The sequence below is a fragment of the Mirounga leonina genome, unplaced genomic scaffold (assembly GCF_011800145.1).
Source record: "Mirounga leonina isolate KUSES-001 unplaced genomic scaffold, KU_Mleo_1.0 Mir_53, whole genome shotgun sequence".
Lineage (NCBI taxonomy): Eukaryota > Metazoa > Chordata > Mammalia > Carnivora > Phocidae > Mirounga > Mirounga leonina.
Window position 1 is genome coordinate 18,366,225 of NW_023270807.1, and position 21,551 is coordinate 18,387,775.

Consider the following 21,551-nt stretch of genomic DNA (forward strand, 5'->3'; position numbering starts at 1 on the left):
AGTAGAGATGGCTGGCCCACAGAAGGCCCCACTTTAGGTAACTAGTAAAGATCCTTTGTTGCACAAATGGCGCCACTTTAGATAGCTGCCCTGTGACCTCACCACCATGCCCCTTGCTCCATAAAAGCTGGGGATTGAAGTCCTGAGTGGGTGGAGAAGAGGGGCCTAGAATAGCCGAGTGCTGCCGGGATCATTCCTGTCTGGATCCGTCTCCCTGATCCCCCCTGTAAGTTACCCTGAAAGAAACTACGTAAATGGGATGGAGTGGCTTGCTTTGTTTTTCAGTCTTAAAGTGCCTTTACATTATAGAGGATACTTTACTGACCCTCCTCCATCTTCTAACAGTATCCTGGGTTTAAGGTATCTACGCATATCCAGGTGGAGCTGGCCATTGGATATATAAATCTGGCTTTCAGGCAAGAGGTCTAAGCTGGGGATATAAATGTGGAAATTGTTGGCATATAGATGATGTTTCAAGCCACAAGACAGGGTGAAATCTCTAAGGGAGCGGTGCAAATAGAATAGCTCCCAGAACTGGGCTCTGATGTCCTCCCACAGTAAGTGTTGAGAGAGGAGACTGGGACGTCAGCTAGCAAGGCAGGAAGAGAAGCAAGTGGGTGTGGTGGCCTGGAAGTCAGATGAGGGAAGTGCAGGCCGCACTCCCTTTGCATGGAGCTCCGAACTCTAAAAGCAACCATGCCAAACAGTCTTAATAATCGATGGGAAAATTTACTGTTCTGGGACCTTTAAAAATTTCTGTCAAAACATGAAAAACTCTGATGGTTATATATGTACAAGGAAGTGAAAAAATAGTAAGACCAATTTGCGTTTAGTACACTAATTTTTTAAAACAAAGGCGGGACACCTGGGTGGCTCAGTCAGTTGAGCGTCCGATGCTTGGTTTCGGCTCAGGTCATTATCTCAGGGGTGTGAGATCGAGCCCCTCATCGGGCTCTGCGCTTCTGCAAGAGAGTCGGCTTGAGATTCTCTCTCCCTGTCCCTCTGCCCCTTCCCCTACTCGCATGCACACTTGCTCTAAGTCTTAAAAAAAAAAAAAAAAAAAAAATTTGGAAACATCAAGAATTAAAGTGTTTTACTTCTTTGTAAAATAAACTTGCCGAGACAAGGTTGAACACTGCTTGCCTCGTTCTTGTCACATAACCGGAGCAAATATCTTTTCTATGCCTTGGCAAATTGGCATATTCCTTTCTAATTTTGGATCAACTTTCAACATTTTATTATTTTTTGCTTTCAATGTTGTGAAATATCTCCTCGTGTTCCTTTAACAACGGTGAAGTACCTCTGAGAGTTCTTTTAATGTGAAGTTTCTCAATGCATCTGGGAGACGCTTGTCCTTTCCACGCACCCCCCTGTCCTCATTCAGGCCCTAAGTCGCCCTTCCCCTAGCTGAGCACTGCGCTGACAGTCCCCGTTCCCAGGTGGCTACTTCTGTACCTTCATTATGTTAGATTCCATTTCTACATCCAGTGTTAGCACTTTTGTGTCTTTGCTTCACTTTCACTTTTCTTCGCCAATTTCCTCTTTCAGTGATTCATTTCAAATATACATTTTGCTGTCTATCTGTGAGCTAAAAAACAGATGCCTGGTGGCCAGTTGCTGACAGACTTTGAAACAAATGAGATGATTGTCACTGCTCACTGTGCATGAGTTGTTTATGTGGTGGTCGGTGCACTGAGCAGCCCGACAGTGAGTTTGTGCTTCCTGTAATTCCTCACAGTTAATAAATGTGGTAACTGGAATTTGAACCATGTTGTTGAGGGACTGGGTTATTTAAACAGTGTTAACTGAAATTCACCCTTATCAGAGCCCTGCAAAGGGACAGCTGCCTGTATATCAAGGAAGACAGGATTCGTTTTGTCAAATGGGGACTTAACAATGTGGGGGGATCCAAGTGGATCCACTTCAGGGGAATGGGAAGAGCAGGAAAATCCAATGGGAGGGGATTTAAGAGAGAGTGGGAGGATGGCAACTACTTGTGGTGAGCACATCATAAGGTAGAAACTTGTGGAATTACTATGTTGTGCACCTGAAACTAACTGTGTGTCAACTATATGGAAATAAAATTAAAGAAAAAAAAAGAATGAATGGGAGGAGAGGAATTTGAGACTGGAAGTATGGACAACTTTTTTGAGGAAGTTTTGTGCAAAGGGGAAGAGACATGGGCAGTAGCTGATAGAGGAACAGGAGAAGTTTTTGTTTATTTTTAAGATAAAATAAACAGCATGTTTATACATAAATGGGAATGATTGTGCAGAGAGGGAAACTGACATATGTGTAAGAGGGGAGCTTTGTGGAGTGTGTGTGAGAGATGGGACATGGAACCTGGTGGAGGAATGGGCTTTAAGATAGAAGCACCAAGCATTCATCTGGTGGTCGTTCTCAAACTCTTTGGTCTCAGAGCACCAGTCTACTCCTAAAAATTAGGGAGGACCACAAAGAGTTTTTGTGTGTGTGGTTTATATCTATCCGTATTTACCATAATAAAAATTATATCTGAGAAATTAAGAATATTCATTAATTTGTTTCAAAAAATAATAAACCCATTCCATGTTAACATAAATAATGTTTTATAAAAAAATAACTATTTTCCAACAGTCAACAAAAAAGGCAACCCACAGAATGGGAGAAGATATTTGCAAATGACACTACAGATAAAGGGCTGGTACCAGGACCTATAAAGAACTTCTCAAACTCAACACCCAAAAAACAAATAATCAAGTCAAAAAATGGGCAGAAGACATGAACAGACATTTCTCCAAAGAAGACATACAAATGGCTAATAGACACATGAAAAACTGTTCATCATCATTAGCCATCAGGGAAATTCAAATCAAAACCACACTGAGATACCACCTTACACCAGTTAGAATGGCAAAAATTGACAAGGCAAGAAGCAACAAATGTTGGAGAAAGGGGAACCCTCTTACACTGTTGGTAGGAATGCAAGTTGGTACAGCCACTTTGGAAAACAGTGTGGAGGTGCCTCAGAAAATTAAAAAATAGAGCTACCCTATGACCCAGCAATTGCACTCCTGGGTATTTACCCCAAAGACACAGATGTAGTGAAAAGAAGGGCTATATGCACCCCAATGTTCATAGCAGCAATGTCCGCAGGGAGAGCGGACTGTGGAAAGAGCCGAGATGCCCTTCGACAGATGAATGGATAAAGAAGATGTGGTCCATATATACAATGGAATATTACTCAGCCACCAGAAAGGATGAATACCCAACTTTTACATCAACATGGATGGGACTGGAGGAGATTATGCTAAGTGAAATAAGTCAAGCAGAGAAAATCAATTATCATATGGTTTCACTTATTTGTGGAACGTAAGGAATAACATGGAGGACATTAGGAGAAGGAAGAGAAAAATGAAGGGGGGACAATCAGAGCGAGAGATGAACCATGAGAGACTATGGACTCTGAGAAACAAACAGGGTTTTAGAGGGGAAGGGGGTGGAGGGATGGGTTAGCTTGGTGATGGGTATTAAGGAGGGCACGTATTGCATGGAGCACTGGTGTTATACAAAAACAATGAATCGTGGATCACTACATCAAAAACTAATGATGTATGGTGACTAACATAACATAATAAAATTAAAAAAAAAACTATATTTCCAAACAAAAAAAAAATTAGAGGAGTGGCATTGTTTTACATTTCTGCAAGTCTCCTTAATGTCTGACTTTATTAATAGAAGACAGCTGGATTTTCATCTGCCTCTGTATTCAGATTGCTGTGGTATCATTCATCATATAACCTTTGGAAAACTCCATTGTGCATTTTTGAGAAAACAAAAGTTAAAACAAATAATACTGGTTTCGTATTATTATGAGAATAGTTTTTACCTCACAGACCCCAAAAGGATCTCAGGAGCCTCCAGAAGTCCTAGAATTACTCTTCGAAACCTTGATCTATGGCAACAAGCAGGAAGGTGGAGTGTGTGGGTGCAGCACCTGGGAGGTGGGTGGATATGGTTTGAAGGGCCCTTCTGAGCATCTCGTTTTCAGAGTCATAGTGCCATAGGAAGAATAAGGATGGGAACATGTTGGAGGTTTCAGGAGAGTGAAGAATTGTGAATTGTACCATTCTACTGACTATATCACTGAAATATAAAAATAAAATGAAAATAAATGCATAGTGTTATTTTATCTACTAAGAAATAAACTGTCAATTATAACTGACATTCACCATCAATTAAAAAATGCCTCCTGGGCGCCTGGGTGGCTCAGTTGGTTAAGCGACTGCCTTCGGCTCAGGTCGTGATCCTGGAGTCCCTGGATCGAGTCCCGTATTGGGCTCCCTGCTCGGCGGGGAGCCTGCTTCTCCCTCTCCCACTCCCCCCCTGCTTGTGTTCCCTCTCTTGCTGTGTCTTTCTCTGTCAAATAAATAAAATCTTTAAAAAAAAAAAAATGCCTCCTACTTCCAGACATATAAAAAATGTGAAACAAATGTCAAAGGCCTAATGAAATATGGCAACTGTCTAGGAAAGTCGGAGGCCCATGTTCTAGAGAAGCACAGTTTGGTGACTGGGCAGCCTTAAGGGCCAAGGGGAGATTCATGGTCGTATATCTAATTCAAGTACTTCTCAAAAGTTTTTTCTGTAATTTCCTCATGTCTATGCAAATACCAGCAACACTGAAAAGGTTCTTGCTTTGGTATACTACCAGTAGAATCTCTTTCTTTTTCCTGATTTAGTAATGAGGAAAAGATAGTGTGTGGCACTTAGATTAAGATACCAATAAAAATAAAGAGAAATTTTATTTCTCTACATTGCTGTCCCTGTTTTGACCCTCATCTTCCCTCTTTTCTCTTCTGATGGGTCAGATAGATAAGTGAGAGAAAAATGATGTGACTCCAGATGCCGCACCTTCCATGTCTTCTAGCCATGCTGTCTTTGGCTCCTGACTCCTCCCATCTGATCAAGAACCTGCTCTAAGGAGCTACAGATCCTTTATTTGACTAATCATCACTAAGAATAATAAAGGGTTTCTCGAGTACTTGTCAGACCTGAGGACTTTTTATGTCAAGTGTCAATCACAGGATGATAATATTTGGAGTTACCCATTTTCTTTCTCTGAGCCAGAAAATTAAAAAGTGCACAGGTAATTGAGTATTGACTTTATCTGAAGTCCTTTTGGGTTTTGGGTCCTCACTGTGGTATATGGAACTCAGACTTACAAAAAAACAAATGCTCATAAATCCACCCCTCTACACAAAATCTCCATGTGTTCATATATCATTGCTTAATTAGCATCCCCATTTGTGCTGTCATCTTTGAGGTGACGCTCCTCCCCTGCTCAGTGAGCTTTTTCATCCTTTTTCACTTTTAGCCACTTTTCCCATATAGACATTCCCAAATATTCTCATTTTTTTCTTTATGCCCCAAGTTCTTCCATATTCAATTTGCAAATTGAGTATGGTCTTAAATATGAGATCAAATGATCCAAGGTAAGTTCCTTCCATTTTCTCACTCTTCACCTCAGAAAGTTTCCAAACTATTACTCACCTTTTCTTTACCTTCTTGTCAAAGATAAGTAGCTCCCATTTCTCCAAATTTCATTCTTCTGTTTTGAGTCTGTAACCACCTCCTTTCTGACTGCTTCAGCATCCATGCTTCATAAGTTGCTTTCTTGAAGGTCATCGATTGCTTCCAAATCTAATGGTCTCTTGTTCATTAATTCATTAATTCAACAGCTGCGTGAGCTTGTGCCTTGTGCCAGACCTTAATAAATGCTCAGGCAAATATATGAGAGCGTAGGGAGCTCTTAGTGTAGGACAGGGGATGGCAGATATTTTTAGTGAAGAGACAAGTAGTAAATAGTTTAGGCTTTGTGGGCCATACCATCTGTCAGAACCACTCAACTCTGCCCTTCCAGGGTGAAAGCAGTCATAGACAATGTGTAAATGAAGGTGTGACTGAATGCCAATTAAACTTTATTTAGAACGGGCAGCAGGTTGGTTTTGAACTGTTGTAGTTTGCCAAGTCCCTGGTCTAGTGTTTAGCCTTTTTTGATCTACATGTAAGTCACTCTTTACCATCGCCCTCCCCTTTTTTTATTCCATTGCTTTATTTTCTTTTTTAAAAAATTTTAACATATAGTGTTATATTAGTTTCAGGTGTACAATATACTCAACTATTCTATACATTACGCAGTGTTCATCACAATAAAGGTACTCTTTATTTTTTTAAATTTAATTTTATTATGTTAATCTCCATACATTACATCATTAATTTTTGATGTAGTGTTCCATGATTCATTGTTTGCGTATAACACCCAGTGCTCCATTCAGTACATGCTCTCTTTAATACCCATCACCGGGCTAACCCATCCCTCCGCCCCCCCCCCCCGAACCCTCAGTTTGTTTCTCAGAGTCCATAGTCTCTCATGGTTCGTCTCCCCCTCCGATTCCCCCCCTCTTCATTTTTCCCTTCCTACTATCTTCTTTTTTTTTTTTTTAAACATATAATGCATTATTTGTTTCAGAGGTACAGGTCTGTGATTCATCAGTCTTACACAATTCACAGTGCTCACCATAGCACATACCCTCCCCAATGTCTATCACGCAGCCACCCCATCCCTCCCACCCCTCACCCCTCCAGCAACCCTCAGTTTGTTCCTGAGATTAAGGATTCCTCATATCAGTGAGATCATATGATACATATCTTTCTCTGATTGACTTATTTCGCTTAGCATAATACCCTCTAGTTCCATCCATGTCGTTGCAAATGGCAAGATTTCGGTGGGGGGGGGGGTTGATGGCTGCATAATAGTCCATTGTATATATACACCACATCTTCTTTATCCATTCATCTGTTGATGGACATCTTGGCTCTTTCCATAGTTTGGCTATTGTGGACATTGCTGCTATAAACATTGGGGTGCACATACCCCTTCGGACCACTACATTTGTATCTTTGGGGTAAATACCCAGTAATGCAATTGCTGGGTCATACCATAGCTCTATTCTCAACTTTTTGAGGAACCTCCATACTGTTTTCCAGAATGGCTGCACCAGCTTGCATTCCCACCAACAGTGTAGGAGGGTTCCCCTTTCTCCACATCCCTGCCAACATCTGTCGTTTCCTGACTTGTTAATTTTAGCCATTCTGACTGGCGTGAGGTGGTATCTCATTGAGGTTTTGATTTGGATTTCCCTGATGCCAAGCGATGTTGAGCACTTTTTCATGTGTCTGTTGGCCATTTTGATGTCTTCTTTGGAAAAATGAGACTCCTGTCTCACATATAGGTCTTTCAACCATTTTGAGTCTATTTTTGTGTGTGGTGTAAGGAAATGGTCCAGTTTCATTCTTCTGCATGTGGCTGTCCAATTTTTCCAACACCATTTGTTGAAGAGACTGTCTTTTTTCCGTTGGACATTCTACAATAAAGGTACTCTTAATCCCCTTCATCTATTCTACCCATGCCCCCCACCTCTACTCTGGTAACCAGTTTGTTGTCTAAATTCAAAAGTCATTTGTCTCTTTTATTCTGTGTTCGTTTGTTTTGTTTCTTAAATTTCACATATGAGTGAAATCGTATGATATTTGTCTTTCTGTGACTGACTTCTTTCATTTAGCATTATACTCTAGCTACATCCATGTTGTTGCAAATGGCAAGATTTCATTCTTTTTTATGGCTGAGTAATCCATTGTGTATGTGTGCGTGCGTGCACGTGTGTATATGTGTGTATATCACACCTTTATCCATTCATCTATTGATGGACACTTGGGTTATTTCCATAATTTGACTCTTGTAAATAATGCTGTAATTAATAAACACAGGGGTGCATAAATCTTTTCAAATTAGAGTTCTCACATTCTTTGGGTAAATACCCAGTACTGGAGTTACTACATCATATGGTAATTCTATTTTTACTATTTTGAGAAACCTTCATACTGTATGACCTCCACAGCAGCTGAACCAGTTTGCATTCCCACCAAAGTGCACAAGGGTTCCTTTTTTTCTTGATCCTTGTCAACACTTGTTCTTCCTTGGGGTTTTGAGTTTAGCCATTCTGATAGGTGTGAGATGATATCTCGTTGTAGTTTTGATTGGCATTTCTCTGGTGAGTGATGTTGAGCTCCTTTTCATGTGTCTCTTGGCCATCTGGTTGTCTTCTTTGGAAAATGTGTGTTCAGATCTTCTGCCCATTTTTAATTGGATTATTTGCTTTTTTGGTGTTGAGTTGTATAAGTTCTTTATATATTTTAGATACTAAACCTTTATTGGATATGACATTTAAAAATATCTTCTCCCATTCAGTAGGTTGTCTTTTAGTTTTACTGATTGTTTTCTTTGCTGTCCAGAAGCTTTTTTACTTTGATGTAGTCCCAATAGTTTATTTTTGCTTTTTTTCCCCCTTGTTTCAGGAGACTTGTCTAGAAAAATGTTGCTACAGCTGATATTAGAGAAATTACTGCCTATAGTCTCTTCTAGGATTTTTATGGTTTCAGGTCCCACATTAGGTCTTTAATATATTTATTTGTTTGTTCGTTTGTTTATTATTTAGCATGTAGCTTCCCAGTTTTCCCAACACCATACATTGAAGAGACTGTCTTCTTCCCATTGCATATTCTTGTCTCCTTTGTCAAAGATTAATTGACCATATAATTGCGGGTTTATTTCTGGGCTCTCTGTTCTGTTCCATTGATGTATAGGTCTTTTTTTGTGCCAGTACAGACTTTTGATTACTACAGCTTTGTGGTATATCTTGAAATCTGGGATTGTGATAGCTCCAGTTTTGTTTTTTTCAGGATTGCTTTGGCTATCTGGGGTCTTTTGTGGTTCCATACAGATTTTAGGATTATTCTAGTTCTGCAAAAAATGCTGTTGGTATTTTGATAGTGATTACATTAAATCTGTAGATTGCTTTGGGTAGTATGGACATTTTAACAATATTTGTCCTCCCAGTCCATGAGCATCTTTCCATTTGTTTGTGTCCTCTTCAATTTCTTTCATCAGTGTTTTATAGTTTTCAGAGTACAGGTCTTTCACCTTCTTGGTTAGGTTTATTCCTAGGTATTTTATTATTTTTGGTACAATTGTAAATGGGATTATTTTCTTAATTTTTCTTTCAACTAATTCATTATTAGTGTATAGAAATGCAATGGATTTCTGTCTATTGATTTTGTATCCTGTGACTTTACTGAATTCTATATCAGTTCTAGTAGTTTTTTGGTGGAGTCTTTAGGATTTTCTATAAATAGTATCATGTCATCTGCAAATGTGACTGTTTAACTTCTTTCTTAACCAATTTGGGTACCTTTTATTCCTTTATCTTGTCTAATTGCTATGGCTAGCACTTCCAGTACTATGTTGAATAAAGGAGGTGAGAGTGGACATCCTTGTCTTGTTCTTGATCTTAGGGGAAAAGCTCTCAGTTTTTCACCATTAAGTATGATGTTGGCTGTGGTTTTTTTTTTTTTTAATGGCCTTTATTATGTTGAGATATGTTCCCTCTAAACCTACTTTGTTGAGGATTTTTATCGTGAATGGATATTGTACTTGGTCATATGTTCTTACTGCAACTGTTGAAATAATCATATGGTTTTTATCTTTTCTCATATTGATGTGATGTATCACATTGATTTGTGAATAGTGAACCACGCTTGCATCCTGGGAATAAATTCCACTTGATCATGGTGAATGATTTTTTTTTTTTAATGGTTTGTTGGATTTGGTTTCCTAATATTTTGTTGAGGAATTTTGCATCTATGCTCATCAGAGATATTGGCTTGTAGTTCTCTCTCTCTCTCTCTCTCTCTTTGGAATGTTTTTTATCTGGTATTGGTATCAGGGTAATGCTGGCCTTGTGGAATGAATTCGAAAGCTTTCCTTGCCTTCTATTTTTTTTTTTAATAGTTTGAGAAGAATAGGTATTAAGTCGTCTTTATTTTTTTTTTTAAGATTTTATTTATTTATTTGAGAGAGAGAGAGAGCACATGAGGGGGGGGAGGGTCAGAGGGAGAGGCAGACTCCCTGCCGAGCAGGGAGCCCGATGCGGGACTCAATCCCGGGACTCCAGCATCATGACCTGAGCTGAAGGCAGTTGCTTAACCAACTGAGCCACCCAGGCGCCCTCGTCTTTATTTTTTTTAATTTTTATTTAAATTTAACTAGCAAACATATAATACATCATTAGTTTCTGATGATTAGTTCAATGATTCATTAGTTGCATATAACACCCAGTCTTCTTTAAATGTTTGGTAGAATTGGAGTGTCTAGGTGGCTCAGTCAGTTAAGTGTCTGACTCTTTACTTGATCTTAGCCAAAAGGTTGAGAAGCAATAAGTGTCTGACTCTTGATTTTGGCTCAGGTCATGATTTTAGGGTTGTGAGATTGAGCACCAACCAAGTCAGGCTCCATGCTGGGCATGGAGCTTGCTTAAAATTCTCTCCCTTTCCCTTTGCTCCTCCCCCACCCTGTCTCCCTCTCAAAAAAAAAAAAAAAAAAAATTGGTAGAATTCACCTATGAAGCCATCTGGTCCTGGACTTTTCTTTGTTGAGGGTTTTTTGGTTACTGATTCAATTTTATTTCTTCCTGATTCAGTTTTGGGAGGTCATATATTTCTAGGAATTTATTTCTTCTAGGTTATCTGATTTGTTAGAATATTCTAAAAAAAAATATGCCTTTACAGTCCTTTGAATTTCTGTGGTGTCAGTTTTCTCTCCTCTTTCATTTCTGATACTGAGTCCTTTTTTTTTTTTAATGAATCTGGCTAATGGTTTATCAATTTTGTTGATCTTTTCAAAGAACCAGCTCCTGGTTTCATTGTACTGTTCTGTTTTTTTAGTTTCTATTTTGTTTATTTCTGCTCTAATCTTATTATTTCCTTTTACTGGTTTGGAGTTTGTTTGTTCTTTTTATGGTTCCTTTAGGTTTAAGGTTAGTTTGTTTATTTGAGATTTCTCTTGCTTCTTGAGGAGGTCTGTATTGCTATAAACTTCTTTCTTAGAACTGCTTTTGCTACATCCCAAAGACTTTGGACCATTGTGTTTTCATTTTCATTCATCCTTATGCATTTTTTGTTTCTTCCTTGATTTCTTGTTTGACCTATTCATTGTTTAGTTGCATGTTATTTAACCTCCACGTATTTGGGTTCTTTTCGGACTTTTTTTTCTTGTGGTTGATTTCTCGTTTCACAGTGTTGTGGTCAGAAAATATGCGTGGTGGGGCGCCTGGGTGGCTCAGTCGTTAAGCGTCTGCCTTCGGCTCAGGTCATGATCCCAGGGTCCTGGGATCGAGCCCTGCATCGGGCTCCCTGCTCGGCAGGAAGCTTCCTTCTCCCTCTCCCACTCCCCCTGCTTGTGTTCCTTCTCTCGCTGTGTCTCTCTGTCAAATAAATAAATAAAATCTTAAAAAAAAAAAAATTGTTTAAAAAAAAAAAAAAGATGCGTGGTATGAATTTAGTCTTTTTGAATTTGTTGACACTTGTTTTGTGGCCAAACATATAGTCTATCTGGAGAACATTCCATGTGCACTTGAAAAGAATGTGTAATCTGTTTTAGGATGGAATGTTCTGAGTATATCTCTTACGTCTATCTGTTCCAATGTGTCATTCAAAGCCACTATTTCTTTGTTGATTTTCTGTTTGGATGATCTATCCATTGATGTCAGTGGGGTGTTAAAGTCCTTTACTATTATTGCATTACTATTGTTTAGTTCCTTTATGTTTGTTATTAACTGCTTTATGTTGGGTGCTCCCACGTTGGGTGCATAAATATTTGTAATTGTTATATCTTCTTGTTGGATTATTCCCTTTATATAGTGTCCTTCTTTGTCTCCATTACAGTCTTTCTTTTAAAGTCTATTTTGGGGGGGTACCTTGTGGCTCAGCTGTTTGAGTGTCCCACTCTTGGTTTTAGCTCAGGGTCGTGAAATCGAGCCCTATGTCAGCCTCCCCACTCAGCAGGGAGTCTTCCTCCTCTCTCCCTCTGCTCTTCTCCCTGCTTGCACTCTTTCTCTCTCAAATAAATAAATCTTAAAAAACATAATAAAAAAATAAAGTCTATTTTGTCTGATACAAGTATTGCTACCCTTGCTTTCTTTTCACTGCCATTTAGATGATAAATGCTTTTCCATCCCTTCACTTTCAATCTGTATATGTCTTTAGATCTGAAATGAGTCTCTTATAGACAGCATAATATAGATGGGTCTTTTTTTTTTTTTAATGGAGCCTAATGTGGAGCCTGAACTATGACCCTGAAATCAAGACCTGAGCTGAGATCAAGAGTAGGATGTTTAACTGATTGAGCCACCCAGACACCTCTGGGTCTTGCTTCTTTACCCATTCTATCACCCTATGTCTTTTGATTGGAGTATAGTCCATTTACATTCAAAGTGATTACTGATGGGTATGTCCTTATTGCCATTTTGTTACTTGTTTCATGATTGTTTTTGTATTTCATTTCTGTTCCTTTCTTGTGCTCTTCTCTCATGGTTTACTGGCTTTCTTTAGTGATATACTTGAATTCATGTTTCTTCATTTCTTGCATATCTATTACCAGTTTTTGATTTGTGGCTACCATTAGGATTGTATATAACATCTTTTGCATATAGCACTCTATATTAAGTTGATATTCACTTAACTTTGAACCCATTCTAAAAGCACTACATTTTTGCTCCTCTCCCCTCCATGATTAGGTGTATGGTATCATATTTTACATCCTTTTATTTATTTATTTTTTAATCCCTGGACTGATTTTTATAGATATGCTTAATTTTACTGCTTTTGTGCTTCTTACTTTTCTTAATCCTGCTTATGGTCTTTCCTTTCCATTCAGAGTCCCCTTTAACATTTCTTGCAGGGCCGATTTAGTGGTGATGAATTCCATTAACTTTTGTTTGTCTGAAAAACTCTTTCTCTCTATCCTGAATGATAGGCTTGCTGCATAGAGTATTCTTGAATGCAGGGTTGTGGCTTTTTGGTTTTTTTTGGTTTTTTTTTGGCACTTTGCATATATGCCTTCTGGCCTTCAAAATTGCTGCTAAAAAATTAACTGATAGCTTTATAGGGATTTCTTTGTATGTAACTGTTTTCTTTTCCCTTGCTGCTTTTAAGATTCTTTATTATTACTTTTTGCCATTTTAATTACTATGTGTCTTGGTGTGGACCTCCTTAGGTCGATTTTGTTGGGGGCTTTCCATGCTTCCTGGATCAGGATTTCTGTTTCCTTCCCCAGATTCAGGAAGTCTCCAGCTATTATTTCTTCAAATACATTTTCTGCCACCTTTTCTCTCTCTTCTCCTTCTGGGATCCCTACAATGTGAATGTTATTACACTTGACGGTGTTCTTGTGTTCCTTAATCTATTTTCATTTTTTATTATTTTTTTCTCTCTCCTCTTCAGTTTGATTGCTCTCCATAACTGTGTCCTCCAGGTCACTGATCTGTTCTTCTGCTTGTTCTAGTCTAGTATTTATTCCTTCTAGTGTATAAAATATATAATGTATATTATTAATATATAAATTTAATACATATTTATATAATTATATATTTTATTTCAGTTATTGGGTTCTTCATCTGTAATTGGTTCTTTTTAATGTTTTCTATCTCTTTGTTGAAGGTCTCACTGAGGTCATCCACTCTTAAGTTCAGTGTATCTTTATGAGCATTATTTTAAATTCTCTGTTAGGCATATCAGTTATCTGTTTCATTTAGCTCTCTTGCTGTGATTTTGTCCTGTTCTTTCATTTGGGACATATTCTTTGGTCTCCTTGTTTTGTCTAACTCTGTGTCTCTTGCCTTCAATCCAGTTGTCTGCAGTGGTTCTCTTTGCCTGTTGTGGGCAGTGTTTGGTCCCTGTGGTGTTGGTGGGCCAGTCTGGAGCCACCTTGGACTTGAGTCAGACCAGGCATTTGCCAGAGCTGTGGTGGCACCAAACTGCAGGGCACTCTTCTTGTGTTGTGCACGGAGAAACTTTCGTTGGTGAGCAGGGTTATAGTCAGACCAGCTGTCTGGCCCCAGCCCACTGCTGGGGCCATAGTCCAAATGGTGTGTGTGGTTATCTTCCCTCTCCCTGGGGCAGGAGTCAGTTTGGAGTGGTGCTGGGCCCTCTCAGGTCTGCTTACACCCTGCCAGTCTGTGGCACCACTTGGGATGGGCTCATGCCAAGGTCAGGTTGGAGGGGGCAGGTTGCACTATGCCAACAGGGTCCATGCTGGTTTTCAGTGTAAGGAGACCTAGAGCCATCCATGGAGTGCGGGGGGAGGTAGGAAAACTCCTGCCCAGGCCAGGATGGAAAGGTCATGTCTGCAGGAGAATCCACAGATGGGGTGTGTTGTTAGCAAGCTAGGTGGAGAGTGTTTGTGCTGCCCAGGTTCCCACAGGTGTCCTTGTATTTTGGGGAGGGGGGAATGATGCCTGCTCTTTTGTTGTTGTTGTTGTTGTTTAAGATTTTATTTATTTATTTATTAGAGAGTGTGCATGAGTGGGGGAGGGGCAGAGGGAGAGGGAGAAGCAGACTTCCCACTGAGCCTGGAGCCTATGTGAAGCTTGGTCCCAGGACCCTGAGATCATGACCTAAGCTGAAGTCAGCCACTTAATCGACTGAACCACCCAGACCCCCTCCTCTTTTGTTCTTAAGGAAGTCTCCCAAAGATCCCTGCCCCTCCAGCACACACTCTGAGATGAGTAAACAAATTGCCCTCCTTAATACCCCAGGTGTTTTTCAAACTGCTGCTTCTATGCTGTATCTCAGTGGGGTTCTTTGTTGTGCTGTCTCTTTAAGGGCAGGGACTCAGTTTTCTATTGCTCTCCTGGCTCTCCCAGAGCCAAGTGGCTGATTCTTAAAGTTCTAGATGTTAAGCTCTACTGATTGTTAGGCCCCTCTGGTTTTCAAAACCAAATGTTATGGGGATTCATCATCCCCCTGTGAGTCCCCTGTGCCTGAAGCACCTGGTGTGGGGTCTGCTCCTCTTCTGTCCACACTGGTGGAGTCCCTCCCTCCCACAGAGAGTCCTGTGGGTCTGTTTGGCTCCTAACCACATCTCTGCCCTTTCTACCCTTTTAATGCGGCCTCTTCTCTACATTTAGCTGTGTACATCTGTTCTGCCATTCTTCGGGTCATTTTTGGGTTATTTACATTGATGTGGGTATTATCTAGGTGTATCCATGGGTCGAGGTGAGCCTAGGACCCTCCTACTCCACCATCTTCCCTGGAAGTCTTTACCATCCCCTTTTTGAAACCCTCTTTTGAGTTCTAGAAAGTCAGAGTCGCTGATCAGACTCCTGCTACTTCTCTGGAAGCCTATTCTTTGTATCTTTTTGCTACTTTTTGTCTACTAGGTTGGTGTTTCTCGAGATCCTTTTTTGGTCCCTTTATTTGCTTTTGCTAAACTCTCTTGACAATCTTATCTCACTGCACAGTGTCTAAATAAGTTCTCCATCCTGACCATCCTCCTGAGTCTAGTCCTAGATTCCTGTTGGCCTGTTCAGTGTATCTTCATCTGGCTGAGCCGCAGTACCTCACAATTTGTACAACAAAAAAATGAGGCCATTGTTGTTGTTATCTTTCTGGGACAACTGCTTTTCCTTCTTTCTTCTTCCTTCTTTCTGTCTCAAATAGTGGTGATAACGGTGAGTTGTGAGAACATATGTAAAGTGCCACTGTAGAGTCTGGCACACACGGGAGGCAAGCAATAAATGTTAATTGCCCACTTTCTCTTAATCACATCAGTGTTCCATCTACCTTGGTTTGAAACCTCGGAGATACCTTTGACCTCTCTTATTTTGCGCCATAGTCAATCTGTCAAATTCTTTTATTCTGTAATAGGTCTTGCCTCTGACTTCTCCTATTCATTCTCCCCATTTCCTAATTTGAAGCACTCAGTTAGAAGCTGCATTTGTCTGCCCATAATAATAAAAACAAATCACATTAGCTTAACCCAGTGGAGTTTTGTGTTCCTCCTGGAATACAACATCTGGAGGGAAGCAGTCGAGAGCTGGTGCGGTGGCTTTGCCATGCCAACAGAGACTTGACACTTTGCCTCTCTCGTCTCAGATATCCTTAGCAAGTAGTTTTTGTCCTCCTGCTTTTCACTCTGTGGCCACAAAGTGAATGTTCCGTCTCCAGCATTGCATCTATGTAGTCCAGGCAGGAAGAAGGGGAAGGACAAAGGGTAAAAGACTGCACAGCCAATCTCACGCATGTCTTTCCTGTTTTTAAAGGGCTTATCTAGGAGCCCCACCTAGCAACTTCTGCAGACATCTCCTTGTCTGGGCTGTGCCACTCAGCCACTCCTAGCTGCTGCTCCGAACAAAATAAGGGCTCTGGTAGGAAGAGGAGAGCAACTACCAGCGTCTGCCAGACTTCCATCCCTGCTTACCCCAGCGTCCGCGATACCTCCTGATGTATGCTCCCAGGTCCGCTCTTTCCCTTACTCCACTTCACATACAGTTATCAGACCAGTCATCCTGGAACTTGGCTCCAGATTCATCCTACGACTATTTTCCCCTCAATTTTGTTGAGGTCTCATTGTATCTAGTTAAAATCTACAATATGTTGGTTTGATATACATTGTGAATGACTATCACGATCAAGTTAATTAACACATCCATCACCTCACATGGCTACCATTTGTGTGTGTGTGTGTGTGTGTGTGTGTGTGTGTGTGTGTGGTGGGAATGCTTTAGATCTCTTTGCAAATATCACGTATACAAGTACGGTATAACTATAACTACAGCCCCAATGCCGTACATCAGACCTCCAGAACTTACTCATCTTGTTACTGAATGTTTGTACTCTTGACCAACATCACTCCCTTCCCCCAGCCCCTGGAGTTCAACTTTTTTTAGATTCCACATATAATTGAGATTATGTAGTATTAGTCTTTCTCTGGGTTATTTCACTAAGCACAGTATCTTTCAGGTTCATCCATGTTATCACAAATGGTAGGATTTCCTTCTTTTTTCTGGCTGAGTAACATTCCATTGTGCCACGTTTTTTATATATGTGTCACATTTTTAAACTCCAACCATCTATGGACATTTAGATTGTTTTTATTTCTTGGCTATTGTGAATAATGCTGCAGTGAGTATGGGAGGGCAGATGTCTCTTTGAGATCCTGATTTCATTTCCCTCAGATATATATCCAGAAGTGGGATTGCTAGATACTATGATGGTTCTATTTTTAATTTTTTGAGGATATTCCATAACTGTTTTCCATAATGGCTATACTAATTTATATTCCTACCTACAGTGGGAGTGTACAAGAGTTCCCTTTTCTCCACATCCTCCCCAAGTTGTTATCTCTTGTCTTTTTGATGATAACCATCCTAACAGGTGTGATATCTCATTTTGGTTTTGATTTGCATTTCCCTCATGATTAGTGATGTTGAGCATCTTTTCATGTACCCACTGGCATTTTTTTTTTTAAGATATTTTTTATTTATTTATTTGACAGAGAGAGAGCACAAGTAGGCAGAGCCGCAGGCAGAGGGAAAGGGAGAAGCAGGCTCTCTGCTGAGCAGGGAGCCCGATGTGGGGCTCGATCCCAGGACCCTGGGATCATGACCTGAGCCGAAGGCAGACGCTTAACCAACTGAGCCACCCAGGCGCTCCCCCCCCCACTGGCATTTGTATATCCTTTTTAGAAAAATGTCTTCTCAGGTTGTTTGCCCATGTTTTAATTGAATTGTTTATTTTTTTGCTATTGAGTTGTAGGAGTTCCTTACATATTTTAGGTATTAACCCCTTATCAGATATATGGTTTGTGCTATGGTTTGAATGTTTGTGTCTCCCCAGAATTTATAAGTTGATATCCTGATCCATATTAAGAGGTCATGTGATGGTATTAAGAGGAAGGGCCTTTGGAAGGTGATTAGGTCATGAGAACCCTATGAATGGGGTTAGTGCTTTTATTTAAAAAAAAAAAAAAAGGCCCCAGAGAACTTGCTAGCCCCCTTCTATCATGTAAGGACACAGTGAGAAGATACTGGCTATGAACCAAAAAGAGCCTTCACCAGCCACCATGTGGAATCTGTGTTGCCCTGATCTTGGGCTTTTAGCCTCCATAAGTGAGAAAAATAAATTTCTATTGTTAATAAGCTACCCAGTCTCTGGTATTTTGTTATAGCAGCCCGAACAGACTGAGACCGTTCGTAAATAGTTTCTCCCATTTCATGAGTTGCCTTTTCATTTTGATTATTTCTTTTGCTGTGCAGAAACTTTTTTGGTTTGATGTAGTTGCACTTGTTTGTTTTAAGTCTGTTGACTGTATTTTTGGTGTCCAAAAAAAAATCACTGCCAAGACTAATGTCAAGGAGCTTTTTTCCTTTGTTTAATTCTAGAAGTTCCACAGTCCCAGGTCTTGTGTTTAAGTCTTCAGTCATTTTGAGTTAATTTTTGTGAGTTCTATAAAATAGGGATCCAGTTTCTTTCTTTTGCCTGGGTACCCAGTTTTCCCAGCACCATTTATTGAAGAGACTGTCCTTTCCCCATTGTGTATTCTTGGCACCCAGTCAAAGACAGTTGACCATATATGCATGAGCTTATTTCTGGGCTCTATTCTGTTCCATTGGCTTATGTGTCTCTTTTTATGCCAGTACCACGTAGTTTTGATTACGGTAGCTTTGTAATGATAGTCTGAAATCAGGAAGTGTGACGCCTCCAGCTTTGTTCTTCTTTCTCAAGACTGCTTTGGCTATTGGGGGTTTTTGTGGTTCCATGCAAATTTTAGGATTGTTTTTTTCTATTTCTGTGAAATATGCCATTGGAATTTTGATAAGGATTGCATTGAATTTGTAGATCACTTTGGATAGTGTGAACATTTAAGTGGTATTAATTCTTCCAATCCAAGGACACAAGATATCTTTGCATTTGGTTGTGCCTTAATTTATTTCAGTGTCTTTGTTTTCAGTGTACCTGTCTTTCAGGTCCTTAAATTTATTCCTAAGTATTTTATTGCTTTTGATGCTATTATAAGTGGAATTTATATTTTTTTCTTTTAGGTAGTTCATTGTTAATGTATAGAAACACAACTGATTTTTGTTTCCTGCAACTTAACTGAACTTGTTGATTAGTTCTAACATTTTTTTGGTGGAGTTTTCAAGGTTTTCTGTGCATAGTACATGTCATCTGTGAACAGAGATAATTTTACTTATTCCTTTTGTATTTGGATGCCTTTTGTTTCTTTTTCTTGCCTAATTGCTCTGGCCAGGTCTCTGTTGAATACAAGCAGCAAGACTGGGCATCCTTGTCTTATTCACTATTGGGTATGATGTTAGCTTGTGGGTTTGTCATATGTGGCCGTTATAATGTTGAGGTACATTTCTTCTTTACCTAATTTGTTGAGGGTTTTTTATCATGAAAGTACATTGAATTTTGTCAGATGCTTTTTCTTTATTGAGATGATCATATGATTTTTATCCTTCATTCTGTTAACGTGATATATCACATTTATTGATTTTTGTGTATGTTGGACCATCGTTGCATACAAAGGATAAATATAATTTGATCATGGCATATGATCCTTCTAACGTGCTGTTGAATTTCGTTTGCTAGTGTTTTGTTGAAGATTTTTGCATCTATGTTCATGAAAGATATTGGTGTTTAAGTTTCTTGTAGTGTCCTTGTCTGGCTTTGGTATCCGGGTAAAGCTGGCCTCATAAGATGAGTTTGGGAGTGTTGCTTTCTCTTTAGTTTTTTTGGAAGAGTTTGAGAAGGATTGGTATAAACTTTTGTTTAAATGCTAGGTAGCATTCATCAGTGAAACCATCTGGTCCTGGGCTTTTCTTTTTTATTACCATTTCAACCTCCTTACTTGTTACTGGTCTGCTCAGATTTTCTAGCTCAATGATTCAGTCTTAGTAGGTTTTGTTTCTAGGAATTTATTCATTTCTTCCAGGTAATCCAATTTGTTGATGTATAATTGTTCATAATGATCTCTTATGATTCTTTGTATTTCTGTGGTATCAGTTGTAATATCGCCTTTCATTTCTGATTTTGTCTTTTTTTCTCATTGTAGCTAAAAGTTTGTCAATTTTGTTTATCTTTTCACAAAACCAGCTCTTAGTTTCATGGACCTTCTCTATCATTACTCTGCTCTGATTTTTATCATTTCCTTCCAGAAGCTAACTTTTTGCTTAGTTTTTTCTTTTTCTAGTTCCTTGAAGTATAAAGTTAGGGTGTTTATTTGATTTTTTTTTTTTTTTTCCTTCATGAGTGGGAGATGGGGAGCAGAGGGAGAGGGGGAAAAAGAGAATCTTAAGCATGCTTCACATCCAGCGCAGAACCCAAATGCAGGTCTCGATCTCACAACCCTGAGCCGAAATCAAGAGGTGGATGCTTAACTGACTGAGCCACCCAGGCACCACAATATCCTTTTTTTCTTAATGTAAACATTTATTGTGATAAACTACCCTCTTAGAACTGCTTTTGCTGCATTCCATATTTTAGTATGTCGTATTTACGTTTTTATTTGTTTCAAGATATTTTCTGGTTTCCCTTTTGACCTTTTTTTGGTTTCTTCATCATATTTATTATTAAGAGATTTCCATCACTTAAAAACAAAACTCTAAAGTTCTTAGTCTGGTATCTAAGAACCTCCATAGTGTGTCTCCAAATGACCATCTAATTTAGAGTTCCAGTTTACCTTTCCACATACTCTGCACCCCAAACAGGTTTATTATACTAAGCTCCAGCATTCCTTTCTTCATGCCTTTTCTCAGGCTGTTCCCAGTCTGCAGTTCCTTTGTTTCATTCTGCAGGTCCAAGCCCTCACATCCTTCAAGGCCTAGGTCAAATGCCACCTCCTAGTTCAGCCCTTCCTGATCCTCTCAGGCTTTGTACTTCCTCTACATGGTAATGGTAATTTTCTCCCTTCTTTGAGTAATTTTAAAGTCCATGTCTTAATTTCCTTCTGGAGATCAGGGATCCTTATTAGAGATAGGTTCCTTCTAGAATTGGGCCATACATGTTCAATAAATAGTTGTTAGATGAGAGAATACTTCTCCTAGGACTGTCAGAAGAACTATGTTCAAAGCTGACATTTGCGTGTGTCTATGTTAGGTACTAAGTGCTTTATATGTAATAGTTCATGTAATTCTCACCACAATCTTTATGAGGTGACTTCCTTTCAAAGCTCCCATATGACAGATAATGAAACTGAAGTACAGAGCAATTAGCTAATCTACTCAATATCATGTAGCCTTTCAGTGGTAAAACAGCTTTTGAACCAGTCAGACTCGGAGCTCATAGTCTTTACTATAATTTCTTCTGTCTCAACAGAGAAAAGCAGCAAGAAATGGAGAATGTTGTTACTCAGCTTCCTGACTACCTGAAGCTCTCTGAGCAAGGGACTGCCTGTCCTGGGAGTGGGTCTACCTTCACTGGTACCAAGGGGAGACCTTGGATCATGGATCAAGAGCTAAGGTCAGGCCAAGGGGTTGACACTGAATCTTTGCAATGGAAATGGCCACACTTTAAAGTTCTAACACATCAAAGAGTTGCCCGCTACCCACCCCCGCAAAATATGAGAAAGAACAAGATTAAAGTCTCTTTGCTGTTGAAGAAAATATGTGAATTCC

The 21,551-nt window shown here is 39.5% G+C and overlaps 1 protein-coding gene across 1 annotated transcript in view; it reads left to right on the top strand.

Moving 5' to 3' along the window:
* The window catches only part of EFHC1 (EF-hand domain containing 1), a 66,130-nt gene that overhangs the window by 40,513 nt on the left and 4,066 nt on the right, over positions 1–21,551 (top strand). The window contains exon 10 of the mRNA XM_034990840.1: positions 21,253–21,396. Within this exon, the coding sequence (XP_034846731.1) occupies positions 21,253–21,396 (144 nt within the window). The remainder of the gene's footprint in view (positions 1–21,252; positions 21,397–21,551) is intronic.